At 36.4% G+C, this 20922-nt stretch overlaps 2 protein-coding genes across 3 annotated transcripts in view; one reads left to right on the top strand and one right to left on the bottom strand.

The window, feature by feature from the left end:
• The window catches only part of LOC148946249 (uncharacterized), a 108132-nt gene that overhangs the window by 3398 nt on the left and 83812 nt on the right, over nucleotides 1–20922 (bottom strand). The window lies entirely within an intron of this gene.
• The window catches only part of spin (lysolipid transporter protein spinster), a 69519-nt gene that overhangs the window by 33956 nt on the left and 14641 nt on the right, over nucleotides 1–20922 (top strand). For both annotated transcript variants that reach the window (XM_089098324.1, XM_089098323.1), the window contains exons 6-7: nucleotides 395–656; nucleotides 8422–8520. In XM_089098324.1, the coding sequence (XP_088954450.1) occupies nucleotides 395–656; nucleotides 8422–8520 (361 nt within the window). The remainder of the gene's footprint in view (nucleotides 1–394; nucleotides 657–8421; nucleotides 8521–20922) is intronic.

Below are 20922 nucleotides of genomic sequence, written 5' to 3'. Positions count from 1 at the left end.
CATTTGTGATATAAATATGTCGCATAAAACTTACTACGATAACTCCTGTGATAGGACGAGGACGAAAAAAATCGAGAATCATTGATGCTTTAAACTAATGTTGTATAGATACTCGGTCACATGAATAGCAAATATATTCCTTATTGCGGTCTGCATATTTTTTTACGCACCTTTTCAAGGTACTCCCCTCCCCCCTCTTATTATAAAAGTTATCGACGAAACTTCCATCTCCATTTACTAAAAGAAAAAAAAAAAAAACGAAAATATGCTAACTTGCATAGAAATCTTTGATATTTTAGCATTTAAGCATAAACCTTCTTCAAAAAATTCTTTAATTCTCCTTAAATCTTTGGTTTTGAGCTCGTGTATTCAATGCTATATTTTATATATCCAGTGCGTCTTTTGTCTTTGGAGTCATTGCCATGCTTGCTGGCATATTCGGAGTTCTTCTGGGAGTAACGCTTAGTCAGAAACTGCGAACAAGATTTCCAAGATCTGACCCTCTGATTTGTGGCATTGGACTGCTTATCAGTGCGCCTTTAATTCTTGCTGGCCTGCTAGTAGCTGACACATACACCAACCTCTGCTTTGTCCTTATATTCTTTGGCCAGGTCTTCTTGAATATGAATTGGTCTATTGCCACGGATATTAAGTTAGTAAGTAATCATCTCTCTTTCTTTCTTTTTCCTTTTTGAATTTTTTTCTATTTATAATTGTATTTTTTTTCTTGTGATTCTTAGAAGTGATATCAACGTTAATACCGAGTTTTAAAAAGAAGCCAATTGCAGAAATAAAATGGGTTAAAGATAAGAGGAGAACAAGATAACAAACAGGGAAATTCTAGTTTTTCTGTAGCATACTGAGTCCAGCGAGTCAATAGCTATGTAAAATTGGACCTTAAGATTGACTTATGTAGGTTTTACAAATATTTGGCCACTGGAGCTTAAAGACATTGATTAATTTTGTGGATGATGTATATAGAATTTAATTGCAGCACCACTAAAAGTGTCGGGGATTCCCTGTCGTAACATCTTTAATCAGTGCTTCTTGGGGGGCCACGTTCTGTTGGTCCACGGTGGCCCATTCATTATCCAACCTAATATACACAAGAAGAATTGCCTTCTCAAGTTTTACCTAACAATATCTCATCATTAAATAAGTCAATGTAAAAACCCACAAAATGAGCTATGATCAAGAACAAATTATTGGTCAAAATTTAGCGTAAAATTGTTTGTTTACAAAGTTTGTTAAATATGTCTACAAATACTATTTATGTGATTGCAAAAATTGCAAAAATCTGATGTGACGTTTGTGTCAAATATTATAGGAAACTGATAATAAAGAAAAACCCAAGTTTGTTTCTGGAGAACAACGGCCGATACCATCCAACGTTGACAAGCAGTAAATAATTGTCAATAATAAAAATGAAATTAATAATTGAAACTTAACCAAAAATATTGGTAGTATTTTTTCTCATTTTATTTTAACGCTTCGCTTCACTTGCTATGGCAATTATTATTCTTGAGGTTCATAATTACTTCACAATATTCAATTTAAAACATGCGTTGATTTATCAGAATCCTTTTAAATTTGAGTTAGAGACGTAAAAGTATGAAGCTTGGAAAAAAAAATCCTGTTCGGGCACTAAGAGAATTTTTCTTAATCCAAATTATCACGGTTTTGTCTCAATCGCCAAAACTGGGACCTTCCAATGCTCCAACTATACAAATTGTGAATACAAAATTTTTCCATGCAAAGAGCGAATTTACAACTGAGAAATTAGAGCAAAAATGAATACAAGGTAAATTAAATTCTACTACCCAAAAAGGACAACAAGGACACGATCTATTATTCATGATCAAGATTGGATCAGATCTGGCAACCTATCTACAGGATGTGCTAATAACGTGTTTTGGAAGATAGTAGCCTAAATTTTGCATGCATTACAATTTCGAAACCCCCCAAAAAACAGAAAATTTCACCCAAGTAGAAACAAAAACAGATTGTTGGATTTCTAGATCGATTTCTTCTGAATTATTTTCTGGAAATATGGAATAGAGAAGAAATTTGATCTCAGGATTGCGATTTGATAATTCGGTGGTCTACACGAGTTGGAATTTACTTGATTCTACGCTCCCACTGGCACGGTCATAAGTGATAACAGCTTTTGTGACCTCGTAAGCTTTACGAGCCTAACCACTCACTGTTAAAAACCTTATGGATTGCGATATAATGTAGAAGTTTAACGCCATCGGGGTAATCTGGCGGTGCCAGCGTATGCGGTATGAGTCGAATCAATGCCTCTAATGGCTTCCGCTAGAGGGTAGTATCGTGGTCAAGCGGTTTCAAGGGTTCTACAAGCTCTTGTGCACTGATATTATACCCGGTGGGAAAATAACAAGCGTACTACCTATGAGGGGAGTAATGGCCACACTATTTGGCCGGAGTTGCCACGCTTTGTGTCTCCGTTAACACCTCTATAAATATATCTTTGGAGGGGGAACGGGCCCTCCTATTGATACTGCAATGACGATACTTTTCAAAACTCTTTTACTAACCCCGCCCGAGTTCGGGGAAAATAATCTAACACAGTCGTAGCAAAATAACTCACTTTTTAATTATTAATGTCGATTTCAAAAATCTATACATTATAACTTTTCACCTGAACTATAATGATGAACTCTGAACATAGACTTTAAAGTCTAAAAACGAACTAACTATAAAAAATATGAGCACGTAAAAAGAAAGTGGCCTATTTTGACGTGGGCCAATTCAATGTATCAACCTAGAACTGAATTTACAGTGTCCATAAATTAGGAATCAATGGGCTAAGATTCAGCTCGCCCAAGCGATGACTCATAAGGAGTAGTAATAAAAAGTCAATTTTTTTTTCTCCTGCAAAATTGTTGCTTTGACAACAATACTTTAACTTGAAAATTATAATTATACTATAGGCAAATCTAAGCAAAAAGGAAAAGGGATATTTATGTCATAAAAAAGGGACCTGGCCCCAACAGTGCTAATGTTTAAATCATGCTTTAACAGGTAAATCGTGCAAAGGGATACATTATTAGATATATTTACTGTCATATTTCCCTTCAAATTTCCTGTAAAACCAAATCATAGGCTTTGATTTATCATAAATGGACCGTGTGAAAGCAGTCAATAGTTTAAGAGTCGCATTGTGATGCTACCTCTTTTCGTTTCTTCTTTTACTTAGCACAGGGTGTTACTAATTTACGTGATATATATATATTATTGTAGTGGTGGCCGGCGTTTACCAAATTTTTCATGCAGACCCGCTATACTTTACCCCCTCCCCCTAATACCCCGTGTGGAAAATACCCCCCCCCCCGTAAAATACCCCCCTAATATGCAAATCCGTAGCCCGAATTTATTTCTAAAGTAACGAAGAAACTAACGAAAAAACCGGCGTGTTCTCAAATTTTACACAGCATAAACTTGAGTGAGTGGCACATAATACTCAAGTACCAAAATTCCTTCCCCCGACAGAAATTAAAAAAATAAATTCAAATAAAATTATTGAATTTGGAAAGCCTTATTTTCAACGGGGGCGGGGGGGTATTTTCCACGGTAGGGGGGTATTTTCCGGGGGGTAAACGCCACTGTAATATGGGTTACCTGTGTATGTCGTTATGTAGGGGAAAGCCCTGCCTTACTAAGAAGTCTATTTAGAATGAGAAAAAATCACAAAGAATTTTCTGTGAACTCCATTATGGTATGATTTTAATCATTTTTTGTTTCAACTTCTGTAAATCTACAAAAAAAAGGTTCAGTTTTGAAAAAAATAGCGATAAATCTTGTCAAGAAAAAAGGACCAAGCGACCTCATAATGGGAATTTTGGCCGATTTTTCTGACTAAAACTGGATGTGATAAATAAAAATTTTATTTATTAAAAAAAAAGTTCATTTGGAAAATTACTTAGTTGTTACAAAATCTTCAAAGTCCCTAACGTTTTGCTCATTTAAAAGTGCGGAATTAACTCAGGAAACTAAATTCCATCATATTTAGTTTTTCAGTTAATGTATTTTAGATCTCTTGTAGTGCAGCACTTGAGAGGTGTCGCGCTTGCTAACAGGTTTTATTATTTAGGGAGATTTCACAGGGCAAATTTCCAAACTTAGATATAGATTTTTTTTTTTTCATCCATGAAATTTATGCAATTCTTTTTTCTAAGTGTGTTAGGCGAAAAGGGCTAGAGACATTATTGTGTAATTTTTACAAATGCTAGAAAAATTAGATTACATTTTCCAATTCAAGGTAATAAATTACATTAGGAAAGTTTCTTAACCAATCTTCTTTGTCCAGAAAGGGGCAAAAATCTTGGTTTTCTAAAAAAGAAAAAATAATCACAAATAAATTAGACAAGATAGAAAATTCCTGGAAATTAATGGGTCTTCACTGAAAGTTAAGCATTACAAATAATGAGTTAAGCTAATTTTGTACTTGCCAATTATTTTACGTTCGCTAAAAAGATACTTAAAAATTTCAAGTTTTTTTATTTAAAAAAATCATTATAAAATCTTAAATAGTTAGCATATCTCTTTTTAAGTTATTAAGAACGTAAAGTTATAGGAATCTAAATTGTATTTGCTGTATCCAGGATTGTAAGTTTCTTCTATAGTTACCACGTTCTTGAAGGAATAGAAAAATTATTGCTCGGTTTGAAGCTACTGTACTATGCCTGTTTTGAACCATCATCACCGTAAATTTACCGTCGGTGCATGGTTACGGTTGAGCCCGTGTCACCACCTTATCTGGTTGGTTAATGTTGTTTAATTTTATATAGTCTATTATTTGTTATAATCAAACAGTTCGTGGTAACGAACTGTAAGTAAGGAGCGACCCGGCTCAATGGTAACCGAAACTCTAAAAAACGGGATTTTGATACCAATAGATACATCAAAAGGATCAGAGTTTAATTCTGATTTCAAATATATAAGTTTCATTAAGTTTAATCTTACCCATCAAAAGTTACGTGCCTGAGAAAATTTGGCTGATTTTCGAAAAAGGGGGAAAGACCCCCTAAAAGTTATAGAATCTTAATGAAAATCACACCATCGTATTCAGCGTATCAGAGAACCCTACTGTAGAGGTTTCAAGCTCCTACCTGCAAAAATGTGGAATATTGCATTTTTTGCCAGAAGAAACATCACGGATGCGTGTTTATTTGTTTGTTTGTTTTTTTTTTTTTTTTTTTTCCCCAGGGGTGTTTAGATTAACCCCCTGGTCAGAGGATATCGGAGGAGGGCTCATTAGAATGTCAATTAAAAGTTCTAGTGCCCTTTTTAGTGACCAAAAAAAATGGAGGGCCACTCGACCCACTCCCACGCTCATTGTTTTCACAAGGTCACCAGATCAAAATTTTGAGATAGCCATTTTGTTCAGCATGGTCGAAAATATGATAAATATGTCTTTTAGGATGACTTGATCCCCCAAAGTTCCCAGGGAGAGGGCTGAAAGTTATGAACTTTACTCACTGTTAACATATAGTATTGGTTATTGGGAAGTATACAGACTTTTTCAGAGGAGATTTTTTCTGGTAGGGGGGGGACGGAGAGGGTCGGGGGCAATATGGAAGGATCTTTCCATGAAGGAAGTTTCCATGGGGGAAGGGACATTGCTAAGAAGGGGGCGCCGGATTTCCCAGCATTATTAAAGAAAAAGATCAGGAATTAAATAAAAAAAAACAAGTTTTTCAACTGATCAACTGATTGTGATTAAGAGGTCATTTTTAAAGAACTGGAAAAAAAAATTCGAACTATCAAACAGTTCGTGGTAACGAACTGTAAGTAAGGAGCGACCCGGCTCAATAGTAACCGAAACTCTAAAAAACGGAATTTTGGTACCAATAGATACATCAAAAGAATCAAATTTTAATTCTGATTTCAAATATATAATTTTCATCAAGTTTAATCTTACCCATCAAAAGTTACGCGCCTGAGAAAATTTGGCTGATTTTCGAAAAAAGGGGGAAAGACCCCCTAAAAGTTATAAAACCTTAATGAAATTCACACCATCATATTCAGCGTATCCGATAACCCTACTGCAGAGGTTTCAAGCTCCTATCTACAAAAATGTGGAATTTTGCATTTTTTGCCAGAAGAAAGATCACGGGTGCGTGTTTATTTGTTTGTTTTTTTTGTTTTTTTTTCCCCAGGGGTAATCGTATTGACCCAGTGGTCGTAGAATACCGTAAGAAGGCTCATTTGAACGGAAATTAAAAGCTCTAGTGCCCTTTTTAAGTGACAAAGAAAAATGGAGTGACAACTAGGCCCCCTCCTACTCTCATTTTTTCTCAAAGTCACTCAATTAAAATTTTGAGATTGCCATTGTGTTTAGCATAGTCGAAAATCTAATAAATATGTCTTTTACGATGACTTAATCCCCCACAGTTCCCAGGGGAAGGGCTGCAAGTTATGAACTTTGCCCATTGCTTACATATTGTATTGGGTATTGGGAAGTATACAGACATTTTCAGGAAGAATTTTTTCTGGTGGGGGGGGGGCGTAGGGCTGGAGGAGGGGGTTACTCTGGAAAATCTTTCCGTGGAGGATGTTTCTTTGGGGTAAGGGACATTTCTATGAAGGGGGCGCCGGATTTCCAAGCATTATTTAAAAAACGATCAGAAATTAAATTAAAAAAAAACAAGTACTTTCAACTGAAAGTAAGAAGCAACATTAGAACTTAAAATGAACAGAAATTATTACGTATATGAGGGGTTCTCCCCCAAGTCAATCCTTCGCTCTTTACGCTACAGTTTTTTTTTTAGTGCTTTCAAAAGAGCTATCTATTCTAATTAAACGGCCTTTGTGAGTCAGGGGTTTGTGGATTTAAATTTTTTTAACTTTTGACGTAAAGAGCGTGGTATTGACTAAGGGGAGAACCCCATCATATACGTAATAACATATACGTAATAAAAAAAAACAATAAAAAAAACAAGCGATACGGCTCAATAGTAAGCGAAACTTTAAAAACGGAACTTTGATGTCAATAAATGTATCAAAAGAATGGGCTTATAATGCTGATTCTAAATATATGAATTTTATTAAGTTTAGCATTACTCATCAAAGGCTACGAGCCTCAGAAAACTCACCTGATTTTTTAAAGAGGGGGGAAACATCCCCTAAAAGTGAAAGAATTTTAATGAAAATCACACCGTCAGATTCAGCGTATCAGAAAACCCTATTACATAGGTTTCAAGCTCATATCTGCAAAAATCTGCAACTTTGCATTTTTTTGCCAGAAGAAAAATATGCGAATATAGAAGTTCGTTACGTAAGTTAATTTGTAAATTACGTCAGAACCAAATTTAGAGACAGCCATTTAGCAAAAGAAAAGTAAAATTTTTATGCAAATTTTGTTTGCTTATTCAATGACGGCGAGCCAAAATAAAAGCTGCATTAACTAAAAAACGATCAGAAATTAAATAAAAAAACAAGTTTTTTAAACTGAAAGTAAGGAGCGACATTAAAACTTAAAACGAACAGAAATTATTCCGTATATGAAAGGGGCTGTCCCCTCCTCAACGCCTCGCTCTTTACGCTAAAGTTTGACTCTGTCTCACAACTTTATTTTTTAAAACAATAAAAAACTTTAGCGTAAAGAGCGAGGCGGTGAGGAGGGGACAGCCCCTTTCATATACGGAATAATTTCTGTTCGTTTTAAGTTTTAATGTCGCTCCTTACTTTCAGTTTAAAAAACTTGTTTTTTTTTATTTAATATTGCTAAGGCTTTATTATGTCAATGATTTATTTTATTTGTAGTGAATTTCTTGTTTATTTTCTTAGTCCGTCGTCTTTTAATTTTGTATGACCCAATACATGTGGTTATTCCAATTAATGAAAATATAATTAAACTAAAAGCAGTTGCTTCTATTTACACAAATTTAAGGGAGAGGGGGCCGGAGGGAGGGGGGGCAAAAACGTAGTTTTCAAAATTTAGGGGGGGGGGTCAATTTTTTATGGAATAAAAAAACGCCATTTCCAATGAAACTACCAGAGCAGGGGTATTTTTTTCTAAATCTAGCGGGAAGTGGGGAAATAAATATTATAGCGCATGATCTACTTTTTTTTTCTTTTCTATTTTTTTAACTGTGATTTTTTTCCTCCTAGTTTTTCATCCTCTTTTTAATACGATGTTGTTCACATGGTCTAGTATATGATACATCACGGAAATGTAGAGGGGGGGGGGCTAAAGTGTAGTTTTCAACATTTTGCGGAATGCATTTTTTTTATTTCCCCATGAAAATACAAAAAACGCCGTTTAATAAAAATACTTAAACAATGGTACTTTCAAAAACAGGGCGGTTGATAAATATAGCGAACAATCTACTCTTTCTATTTGTTTTTTTTTTAATTACGAATATTATTTTTTTCTTATTTTGTTTCTTTTTTTAGTACGTGGTTGTTCCTACACGACGATCAACTGCCTCTGCTTTTCAAATTTTTACTGGTAAGGCCCTTGGTGATGCAATCAGCCCTTACTTGATTGGTTTGGTAGGTTTGGCCTCGTATTTTCTTTTTGCTATTGCTAGATCTGTATATAGTCAGTGATCCAGGGACCGTTATCTTTCAAGGGTGGCTCACATTTGCCGCAGTTGGTTTGAGGGTGGACTACAGGGTAATTGGGGGCGCTGATAACCAATATTGGGGTGCACAAGTTCGTAAGCGTGTAGATCATGGTCATTATAGCCTATAAAGTTAAATTTGGCTCATAACGACGTCATACCGCTCTTGATTTTTTTTTTTTTTTACACGGTAAAATAACTGAAAACTTTATAAACTTGACATATACTGAATCCTAAGAATGAGTACTTTTACCTGGTATTTTTTGTTTTTCCCTACAACCTTTATTTTTTTTAAATAACCCTTATTTAATTTTGAAAGCAGGGTTTTTTAATATACTTTTTCTTAGTTTTTTCGTTTTTTCTGTAGTTTTATTTTTTCTAAATTACGTCATAGCTTTCAGAAGTTAGCCTACAATGACCAAGGTTTTTTAAAAAAAATTTAAATTTTTAAATTTAAAAAGTTTTTTTTAATTTTTTTAGCTGTTAAAAAAAAGAAAACGAATCAAACTGCACATCATTAAAACCGTCCGAATGTCTTTTACACCCTGTTAATAAAAACAAAGTCGAGACTTGAATCTGCAAGAATATATAAGCGTTTGAACAAGAAAATCCCCCCCCCCAAAAAAAAGAAAAATTTCTCAATAGTGGCGTTTTACTCGAAATATTTTCAACACGATCTATAATTTATATCTCATTCAAGCGATAGATCGCTCTTTTCTGAATCAAATTATGTATTTACATTCTATACAGCTAATATTTTTAACCAGGGAAAAAACAGATTCTGCAATCGCATACATGAATTTGGTTTCCACCAAAGTTTGCACTATGCCAACTTTTACTTTCGTGGATGTCCCTTCGAGATACGAGCTCATGGCCTCGAAGCTAATGTCTCGGAAGTTCAAGAGACTATTTTCTACGGCTTCAGGAGCTGTATCCCCTGTCATAAAGTTGTGCTGCTCTGTTCTCGTCGTCTTGAATGAGTTTCCGAAGAACTCTACCAAGTCCATAACCCTATTTCTGCCTTTTATTGTCAAATTCGTAAACGCAGTGGTATCTTTATGATGCTTCATTCCCTCGTCATTCATATTCAGGCTTGCTTTCAGCGTTCTGGTGACTGCTGCGCGAAAGGGGAGAGTAGCCAGGTATCGATCCCTGGCATTTTCATTCGTTGTCGCATCAATAATACCAGAAACTCCTTGATGACCTTTGATGTCCAGATTCACGGTCGACTCTAAAGCCAGATCGCATGCAATGCTGCAAAACGGCTCGGTTGTTTTTCTAACAAAACAATTGTCAATCACAAGACTCCTTTGAGCTTTTAATAATTTTTTAAACAGGCGCAGCATTTCTTCTAGATTGTTAAGTTAGGCTACAGCGTGTTTACGATTCTTGAGGGCGAAGAAAATCGAACTATCCTCGCTTGCGGTATTCAAGCCGGTCCCATTGTCTATACATTCTTCAGCATTAATATAGTTCTTATCAATGCAAGCAAGATCTAAACAGCTGATTAGGGGGCATTGGTTTCTCACTTTGTATCTGGACTCGTTGTGCTTTGAGAAAAGTGGAGCATTACTGTCTAACGCATCTCCTATCTGTTTACATGCTTCAGAACGAGTTTTACCAACAGGGTTTACCTCACGCAAGACAACTGACACCCCCTAAAATAGTTGTTGCCGGAATCCTTACCTATAGCTAGATCAGATAAATATCCTAAATCTTTTCCTTTTATGTCGTAGGTTTCTGTACTTTATGCAACAGTCAGTGATCCGAGGCTCGCTATCATTCAAAAATGGGAGGGGGTGGCTCACATCAGCTGCAGTTGGTTTGAGTACGGATTCCGGGGTAATCTAAGGCGCTTAAAACGAATATCGGGGTGCACATGCTCCACTAATGTAGAACTTAGCCTATAAAGGATATTTTAGCCTATAAAGGAGAAATTAGCCTTTTATGGCTAAGTACTTTATGCAACTAAAACCCGATATGTAAGATGCTCGGCTTTTTTTATTGCTGTGGAAACCAAATTTGCGCATGCGATCCCAGAACGTGGCATCTGTTGCTTTTTTTCCGGGTTAAAATATTAGTTTTATAGAACGTAAATACATGATTTGATTCAGAAAATAGTGATCTATCGTTTGGTGGGATAAAAATTATTGGTTGTGTTGAAAATATTTCGAGTAAAACGCCACTATTCAGAAAATCTTCTTTGGGGGGGGGGGGGGAATTGTCTTGTTCAAACGTTTAAATATTCTTTCAGATTCAAGTCTCGACTTTGTTTTGATTAACAACGTGTAAAAGACATTCTGACAGTTCGAATGATGTGCAGTTTGATTGGTTTTCATTTTTTTTTTCTTTTTTTTTAAAGCTAAAAAACTTGGTCGTTGTAGGCCAATTTCGAAAAGCTATGACGTTATTTAGAAAAAATAAATAGTAGCTCAAAAATTCATATTTGTTGGAAAAGAAACACATAGTTTGATTCGTAATTGCAAGTAATATTCAAATAAACCATAAAAAAATATACTTGTGTAGGCAAACATTTCAATTAAACCAAAAACCCCAAGAAAATGTGTATTAAATGACTTTGTTTCCGAAATTAAATAGGGGTTAACCAAAAAAATAAAGGCCGTGTGGAAAAACTAAAAATGCCAGATGAAAGTACTTATTCTTAGAATTCAGAATATGTCAAGTTTATAAAGTTGTCAGTTTATTTTACCGTGTAAAAAAAATTAAGAGCGGTATGACGTCGTTATAGGCCAAATTTGACTTTATAGGCTAAAGTGACCATGTTCTACACGCATGCGAACTTGTGCACCCCGACATTCGTTATCAGCGCCTCCGATTACCCTGAAACGCACCATCAAACCAACTGCGGCTGATATGAGCCACCCGCTCCCTTTTTTTTTTTGAACGATAGCGAGCCTTGGATCACTGACTAATAATTTTCCCTTGGCTTAAAACCTAACTTGGGCTTGATTCATGTTTAACTGAGACATATTTGTTCTTTTGTGCAAAGATGGTAACTTATTTAATTCAAAATGAAATCGATTTTTAAGCGTCAGGCATAAAATTGTCGGTTTTATTGATAGACTTTTTGACAAATATTGAACATTAACCTATTTGAATTGACACACAAAAAAGTATGCTAATATTAGCAACCTCCTCACGCCCATCATTTCCCAAAACAAGCATCCGAACAAAGTTTTGAGACATCATTTTTTTCAGCATTGTTGAAAGGTTCAGTAATTATATGTTTGGGGACGTAATCCCCCCCCCCCGAGGCCCCAGGGCAAGAGCTGTAAGTTAGGCAATCTCTTCATTCTTTGCATATAGTATATGTTATTGAGGAAAGGTATGCCTGTTTGACTTGTAGTTTCCCAAAATACGAAAGGCAATAAAATGAGTCTTTAAGGGAGTGATGAATTAAATCATAAAACGTTATGTGCGTATGGGTTGTCAAAAGGGTGTGACTCAGGAATGACTGAGTATTGGATGTGTGGGTACCGCTGGCACCACTTATTGGACGTTTAACGTGCGGGGGTCACCACTTTTAAAGGCGAAAATGGCGCAAAGAGTTGCTGTGCCACTTACTGGAGGGGGAGATCCCTTGTCGGCCCCAAATTAGTGGGATTTCCGCGGTTACTCCAACGGTTCCGTATTCTAACGTGATCGGATGGTCTATGGCCACATTTAAAGCCAAAGTTTACTGATAAGGTTTTCTATCTATCTCTTTAATTTCGACCTAAGCTGAAAAGTTAAAAGAGTACATAAAAAAAACCTTACTGTATTCACAACACGTTGTATATAAGAACTGAACTAAAAAGGAGTCTTTCTCCCAGCCCGCTAGCCGCGTGCTGCGACAGGGGTTACGAGGGTGGTAAATGAATCTTTCCAGCCAATCCTAGGACTTACTAACTTACTGGCCAATCTCCCTAACTGCGCAATTTCTTACCTCGTGGTCTATCAAACACGTACGCAATTAAAAAGACCCAAAATGGCGTCACAAAAATAAAAGGAAAATTAATATTTATTACTCGGGGAAGGAAAATAATTAAGGGGCCAAAAGAAAGGAATCTGGGAGGGACATTTATCTGAAAAAACTGGGACCAAGGGTTCCAACACCTCCCTCCTAAGATAAATGGTCCGCATCCCCGGTGGATTGGCTGGAAACTCAGACATAAAATAAATAACACCAAACTTAAAATCACTAAATTTGTATCTTCTCTCTTTTCACCGCTTGGCTCAGGATTCGTCGCCATCCCCACGTCTCCATTGTAGAAACCACCATGGTCTAGATCGTCTAACATCCGCATTTGGTCTCGAAAATCGAAGTCCCCAAGATTCGTATGAATTCATTGTGCACAGCACAAATTAAAAACAAAAATTTTCTTGCTGTCACGAATTTACATTTGAGAGGAGCAGAGAATCAGTTTCTGGCACATATGATGATGCCAGCCATCATGAAAAATTTGGCTGCACTAGCCTCTTAATTTCCATCTGTGGAAACAACCCCAAATCTCAATCAAAAAGTAAATTGCCCCTTGGCATAATTTCAAATAATTTAAGGTCGAAAATACAAAGGCCTGTGAAAATGATAAGGGTACTGGGAATGTAGTAACATTTTGAGCGAACCATGAATCGCCTTTTTTTTTTGGGGGGGGGGGTCCCTCCCTGGGATAATTAAATGAAGAATATTCGTTGATGCTAATTGAAAGTGAAATTTGGGTACATCTCCCACTGAATACAATTTGCCGGAAATAATTGTCGATTCCCATGAAGAATAATAACTATGAATAGGGTTACTGGACAATGGTTTGGGTGAAGTATCCAGTGACTGAGATAGAGTATCCCCCAAGGACTTCAGATCAAAAAGGCAAAATTTCGGTAAATGGATTACAACTTGTCTGCCAGTTGTGCATTGAGGAAAAGGGCTATCTTTTGCGAAATCCCGGAGGGGATCTTCCCCAAGGGATTCCTCCCCCTCATAAAGGATCGATATATCTTTTGTATTGATAATACTAATCTCAGATTCATTTCCAAATTTTTCCAATCCGACTCGACATTTAATATCTCCCGACTTTCCCCCACCCGTTGTAGGTCATTCATCTCTATTTTGTAACCATCTTGTTTTATTCCCCATGGGTCTTTTGCCCTCTTTCCCCCCCCCCCCCTTATTGTCTATGTTTTCAAGGCACAGCCCATCCAACATTTTGTTTTTCCCCTAATATTTACATATCTCTTTATTCCACTCTGGACTTGACGTCAGAGTTCCCATGATATGCCGCTGGTCTTGATTTTATTTCGAAGTAATATTCCTGTAGGCACATGGCATATCATGATAATCTTCATGTACTTTGTTTAGGCGTTTTATAACTTTCAATGGTTTGTGATTTGTCACTCTTGTAAATTTTCGCCCATATACATAATAGTCCAGTTTTTTGACCACATAAACTATCGCAAGACATTCTTTTTCAATTGTACTTTAATTTAATTCTGCTTTTCATAGCTTCCTGGGTTTAAATGTGATTGGATATTCCCTATCTTAAATTTTGGAATAAAACTGCCCCTAATCCGGAATTTGAACTGCCAGTTTGTAGCACAAATGGTAAGAAAAAATCTGGATTTTACAGTATCCTTTCCCTACAAAGAGCATTTTTCAGTGTATCAAATGCATTTTGTTCAATTTGTGACCATTTAACGGGGTATACGGCCCCTTTCCTTGTTAACTCCGTCAAAGGTGTAGCAATCGTTACAAAATTTGGTATGAATTTTTGATAATATCCTGCCAACCCCAAAAATGACCGAACTTTTTTCTTTGTGGTCGGAACTGCTGCGTTTCTAATTTTTTCTGTTTTTTCCTTAATGGGGCTATTATACCGTTTCCTATTTTGTGCCCCAGGTATTCTGTCTGTGACTGTACTAATTTACATTTTTCTACATTCAAAGTTAGTCCTGCTCTACTCAGCCTAGTTAATACTTGTTCCATATGGATTAGATGTTCATTGAACGAGTTCGAAAATACTATAATATCATCCAAGTAGGCTCTTGTATAGGGTAAGGAGTTTAAAATATAATCTACTAGCCTTTGGAATGTTGCTGGTGCCCCTTTTAGTCCGAATGGCATGTATCTAAATTGGTACAACCCAAATGGAGCAATAAAGGCAGTTTTGGCTGAATCATCTGGGTCCATTTTTACTTGCCAATATCCCCTTCTCAAGTCTAAAATTGATATAAATTTTGCGGAGCCAACTGACTCTAGAATTTCGTCCATTCTTGGTATTGGATACGCGTCTGATTCGGAAATACTATTCAGTTTTCTATAGTCCACGCAAAATCTAATGGAGCCATCCTTCTTCGGGACTAATACGACTGGCGCTGCATATTCTGAGTTTGATGGTTCTATCACCCCTAACTTGAGCATTCGGTCAATTTCTTTTTTCATTTCTTTTCTTTTTGCTTCCGGTATTCGGTACGGGTATTGTTTTATTGCTTTCTTGTCCTTTAATAGTATCTTTATGTACTACATTTTCTGTTTTTCCGATTTGGTATGTTAATACGTCTGCAAATTCCGTGAATAATTTATTTAATTGGGATTTCTGAGCCTGGCTCAGATATGTTTCTGCCGAAACCCTTCCAATGGCGTTTATATGTGTTTCTACCGGGTCTATTGTACCTAAAGGGGCACTTTCCTCGTCATGTTCTGAGGTCGAAATCATGAGACAGCGCTTTTGCGGATCCTTGAGGTTTTCTTTTTCATTTTCCTTGTTAAATTTCCTCAGTAAATTCACATGGTAAACTTCTTCCTTTTTTCTTGCTCCATCTAATTCTATCATATAATTTATATCATTCATTTTCTTTTTCACCTTAAACGGTCCCTTCCATCTCACTTCCAATTTATTATTTCCGTCCGGTAATAAAATGAGGACTTCCTCCCCTTCCTTGAATTCGCGCATTCGGGTAGATTTATCGTACCATGTTTTCGTTTTGTCTGCATATTTCCCCTGTGCTTGTTTTGCAATTTCATGGTATTTATGCAGTTTTTCTCGTAGTGATAGCAAGTGGATTATCACTGTTTCTTCATTTTTCTCCTCATTCTCCCATGATTCCTTTAAAATGTCTAACACCCCCCTTGGGTTTGTCCCATATAGTAATTCAAATGCCGAAAACCCTGTAGTTAGGTGTAGGGTTTCCCTGTATGCAAGAGGGACTTAAAGAAGCTTTCTGTCCCATTGATTTACATCATCTCTTACAAATCGTCTCAGCTTACTAATTAGGTTTCTGTTAAATCTTTCTGTTACTCTATTTGTCTGAGGATGAATTGGAGTAGTTAATACTTGCTTAATACCGAGAATTTCGTATAATTTTCGGATGTATGTCGATATAAAATTGGTTCCATTATCTGTTAAGATTTCCTTCGGGATTCCGTGACGCGAGACATATTTCGCTAATTCTTCTGCGATTTTTGGTGATTTTACTGTTCGCATTGGGATAGCTTCTGGGTATCTCGTAGCCAGATCATTAATAACTAAAATGAATCTGTTTCCCGCGCTAGATTTCGGAAGTGGACCTACAATGTTCATTGAAATTCTCTCAAGTTGTTTGCCGAAAATGGGCATTTTTTTCATTGGAACTTTTTCATTTGGTTTTTTGTATGCAACTACTTGACAATCTTTGCATCTTTTACAAAAGTTGATAATATCTTTTTTTTAATCCTTTCCACCAAAAACGCTGCAAGACTCTATCTCTTGTTCTTTGGGATCCCATGTGTCCCCCCGTTGGGCTTGAGTGAGCCAACTTTATTACCGCTTTCCTTAATTCATGTGGTACCAAAAGTTGTAGTTTTCTAGCGTTTTCCCCAGTCTCCATTATTTTGTAAAGTAGATTTCCATTGTTGGAAAACTGTTTCGATTGCGGATTTTTTTGATTCGTTAGTGCTAGTTTTATTTTTCTGCAATCTTTATCATTTGTTTGTAGTTCTGCGAATTTTTCGGAAGTTATTCTGAGTGTTTCGGTTAGGTCCTCTTTGGTCTTTTCTGGCTCTTTTTCTATGGTCAATAATTTCTCTTGTTTTTGGTTATATTCCTTTTTATCTTCCCTTTTTTAGCTTTTCGGTTTTCTTAGTTTTGCATTTTTTATGAACATCTCGTCGTTAAATTGAAAGGGTTTTGTATATTCTGATCATCATTTTCATTAGTGGGCGGCCCAGCCTCCCTTTAATTTTTTTCTTGACTTCGTGTCACCGCATTTACTCTTTTTATCATGGAGGTTGCTTTTAGTGCAAGAAAGTTTTCGATTTCCGAAATCTCCCCCTAATAAAACGTCTACTGCAAGAGTAGGTACAACCCCTACTTTTAATTCTTTTTTAACCGTATTTGCCTCTTTAATGGCTAATTCTATTATGACCTGAGCTGTCGGACATTTATGTTCTGCTCCATAGTAGTATAGCGATGCCACTTTATTTTTGTAATTTATGTCGGTTTTCTTTATCAAGTCTTCCCGTACATAGGTTTGGTCGCTGCAGGAATCAAGAGCTATTTCTGTTGATTTACCCTTTAGTTCATCACATGTTTTATGTCATTTTTCCAATATGCAAGTTTTTTTGGTGTCTTGGCTGTTAACCCATGTGGTTTTCTTAGACGTTTGAGACTTTTCACAAGTACCTCGAGATGGACCATTTCTCGAAGTGTCCTGTCTTCCGTATGCCCCATCTTCCCTTGTTCTCTAATTATTGTCGGAATTTTTTCTCGCGCTTCAGCAGTCTGAGGCATAATGTCCTCGTTTATTATTGTTATAAAAGGGGAACGTCATACTGTTCGTGCTTTCGTTCGTTCTGTCGATCGTACTTATTCTGGTAATTGGTGCTATTATGGCCACTTAAGTTACAATGGTAGTTTACTACTCATCCTTGCGTTTCACTTATTTCTCTAGAATTCTTTTTGTTCTCCTTGTACTGGCATTTTTTCTTACCATTACTTCCTAGCCTTGTTTTTTTGGGGAATGCCTCCCTTCTAATTTCAGTGTGCCTGTCTGCTAATTTCGGACATTTCTTTAATTGTTTGTGGGTTTGTCTCTTTTAAGTACATTATCATATTTGGATGGGTATTTTCTAAGAATTGTTCCATCGCTGTTTTATTCACTAATTTCCGTTATCTTATCTTTTATTTCTTCAGGGTCTTATAATATTTTATAGTTTTCTATCTCTAGCCATTTTAAACACATATCTTTCAATTCGTACCCGTTTTCTTTATAAGTTTGGTTGTCTCGTTTTCCTTCGTTTCTAAACCTTCTTTGAAAGTCCTCGGGGAAGAGTTGAAATTTTTCAAAAATGGCTTGTCTTAGTCTTTCAAAATCTTTTGAGTATTCCATTGATAATGCTTTGTATGCAATTTGTGCTTTATAGTTAAGGAGGGGTTGTATTCTTGTCACCCAATTTTCTCTCGGTAATCCGCTTAATTCCGCCGTTTTTTCAAAATTGTATATGTATAAATGTACATCTTCATTTCCTTTCATTGGTTGAAGGTTTACTGCCTGAATTATTTCTATTGTAGACGGCTTCTGAGGCTCTTGGTAATTTCTCCCTGCAATCATTTCCATTATGTATTTTCTTTCCTCTTTGTCTGCCTCCTCCTTTTTTTCTCTGGCTATTCTATCTCTTTCTCTTTGTTCTCTATCTTCCTCCTCTTTTCGTACTCTGGCTAATCTTTCTTTCTCTATGAAATTTAAAAGTTGATGTGTCATATATATTTTAGTGCTTTTCCGTGAGCTCCTGCTGGAAATTGAACTTCTACTACTCCTGCTACTTGGCCTACTCTGAATATCACTGTCTTTATATTCTCTTAATTCGTTTTCTGAGTCTGCTCGTTGTATAATATTTTCTTCTCCCCCCAACTCCCCTACTTTTTGTACCTTCTTTGAAGGGTGAGTTTGTTTTGTTATACCCGTTCTTTCATGTAATGATTTTTCCTCATGTATTATCGTCACTGTTTCTTTTGTCCGGGTTTCTCTATCTGCGAGTAATTCTTTCTGCATTTGTCTTAGAATTTTCTCTTCTTCTCTGGTTCGTACCGAGGATCGCTCTATTACTGCTTTTGGTTTGAAGATATCCTCTTCACATGTCACAGAAATGTCTATTTCACCTGTTGAGTGATATATGGTTCTATCTGATGGTGTTTTTCTTAGGGTATTTCCAGCGGGAGTCGCATACAATTGTGTGTCTGAATCCGATTTTTGTTTTACCGCGGTAGATCTTGTCTGAATTCTTCGTTTGTCCGCCATTATTTCAAGGTTTATTTAACGTCTTTCGTTCAAATGAAAATCCTTTTATCAATATTTCTTTTTATCCTTTCGTGAAAAATTATTTCCTTTTAATTTGTCGATTATCTGTGGGTGGCGCAGCCTCCCTTGTCTCACAAGTTAATTATTCGCGTGATTTATTGATTCTTAAATTTTATTACCTATTATTATCCGACTAGGCACAGCTCAGATAAAAATTTTCTCTTTACGATTTTTATATATGTACCCACCATAGGCTACTTTCTAGGCCAAATTAACCCGTCTCTTCGAAAACGCAGAATTCTTTTATTATCAGCTTTACTGATAGGACCTTAAATTGCTGCCATCACTTATTGGATGTGTGGGTACCGCTGGCACCACTTATTGGAGGTGTAATGTACGGGGGTCACCACTTTTAGAGACAGAAATGGCGCAAAGAGTTGCTTTGCCACTTACTGGAGGGGAAATCCCTCGTCGGCCCCAAATTAGTTGGATTTCCGCGGTTATTCCAACGGTTCCGTATACTAACGTGATCGGATGGTCTATGGCCACATTAAAGCCAAAATTTACCGATAAGGTTTTCTAACTATCTCTTTAATTTCGACCTAAGCTGAAAATTTAAAAGAGTACATAAAGAAACCTTACTGTATTCACAACACGTTGTATATAAGAACTGAACTAAAAAGGACTCTTTTTCCCAGTCCGCTAGCTGCGTGATGTGAAAGGGGTTTACAAGGGTGGTAAATGAATCTTTCCAGCCACTCCTAGGACTTACTAACTTACTGGTCAATCTCCCTAACTGCACAATTTCTTACCTCGTGGTCTATTAAACACGTACGCAATTAAAAAGACCCAAAATGGCGTCACAAAAATAAAAGGAAAATTAATATTTATTACTCGGGGAAGGAAAATAATTAAGGGGCCAAAAGAAATGAACCTGGGAGGGACATTCATCTAAAAAAACTGGGACCAAGGGTTCCAACACTGAATATATTAATTTGAAACTTTCAGGAAATGATAAGGGAGATGATCAATTGAACAAAAAGGTCATATTTGCACGCTACTGCTACTACTACGGCTACCACTGCTTCTACTGTTACCACAACTACTATTGCTGCTACCATTCCTGTCACTAAAACTACTACTTCTGTAGCGAGTACTTTTAAGGCTGGGGATATTGAAACAAACATCCGAAGTAATGTTGAGGGGCAAGTTTACTTAAATCAGGACATATTATTTGTATACTCATTGCTTTTACCTGCGTATCAACAATACTTTTGGAATGGCTTATTGTATCAAGAGAAAACTTCAGGGGCATCAGGAGTGGAATTTTCAGTTGACCAAAAGGCTAAATGTACCTGCTACTACTGCTATTAATACTGCTGTTACTACTGTTACTACTACTACCACTACTACTATGATTCTAGTACAATTAAGGCTACACGTGTGAAGGTGAAAATTTGGCCGAATATGAGAGGGATTTTGAACTAAATCGAAAACACACTATGCGCATGCAGATTGTCAAAAGGGCGTATCTCATGAATGGATTTTGGTATTAAGTTTGAACTTTCAGAGAATACTTAAAGGCGAAGATCAATTGACAAAAAAGGTATTATATGCATGTCACTATTAACACTAATACAACTACTACTTTTACTAATACTACTACTGCTACTAAGCTGCTCCAACTACTACTTCAATTGCAACAACTTGTAAGGCTTAGAGTATTTAGGTGAAAAGGGCGTCAAAAGCGCACATCAACAATTTTTGGGAACGGCTTACCGTTTGAAGGTGAAACCTCTGGGGCATCATGAAAGCGATGTCCAACTGACCAAAAGGCAATATGCACATGCTACTACCGCTATTAATACTGTTGTGACTACTACTACTAATGCAACACTAACACTGCAACTGCTTCTACTACCACCGACACTGCTGTAATAATAGTACTACTAAAGCTAAGTCTATGCAGTTAAAACTTGAGAGAATTTTAATGGCAAATTCGAACTAACAAAAGATACTACGTGCATTTAGATTGTCCAAATACCGTATCTTAAGAATTGAT

This window comes from Artemia sp. Qi Xiang Cuo, chromosome 12 (assembly GCF_049724085.1).
Source record: "Artemia sp. Qi Xiang Cuo chromosome 12, ASM4972408v1, whole genome shotgun sequence".
Taxonomy (NCBI): domain Eukaryota; kingdom Metazoa; phylum Arthropoda; class Branchiopoda; order Anostraca; family Artemiidae; genus Artemia; species Artemia sp. Qi Xiang Cuo.
The sequence above is the reverse complement of the archived record's forward strand: the minus strand, read 5'-3'. Positions and strand labels throughout refer to the sequence as shown.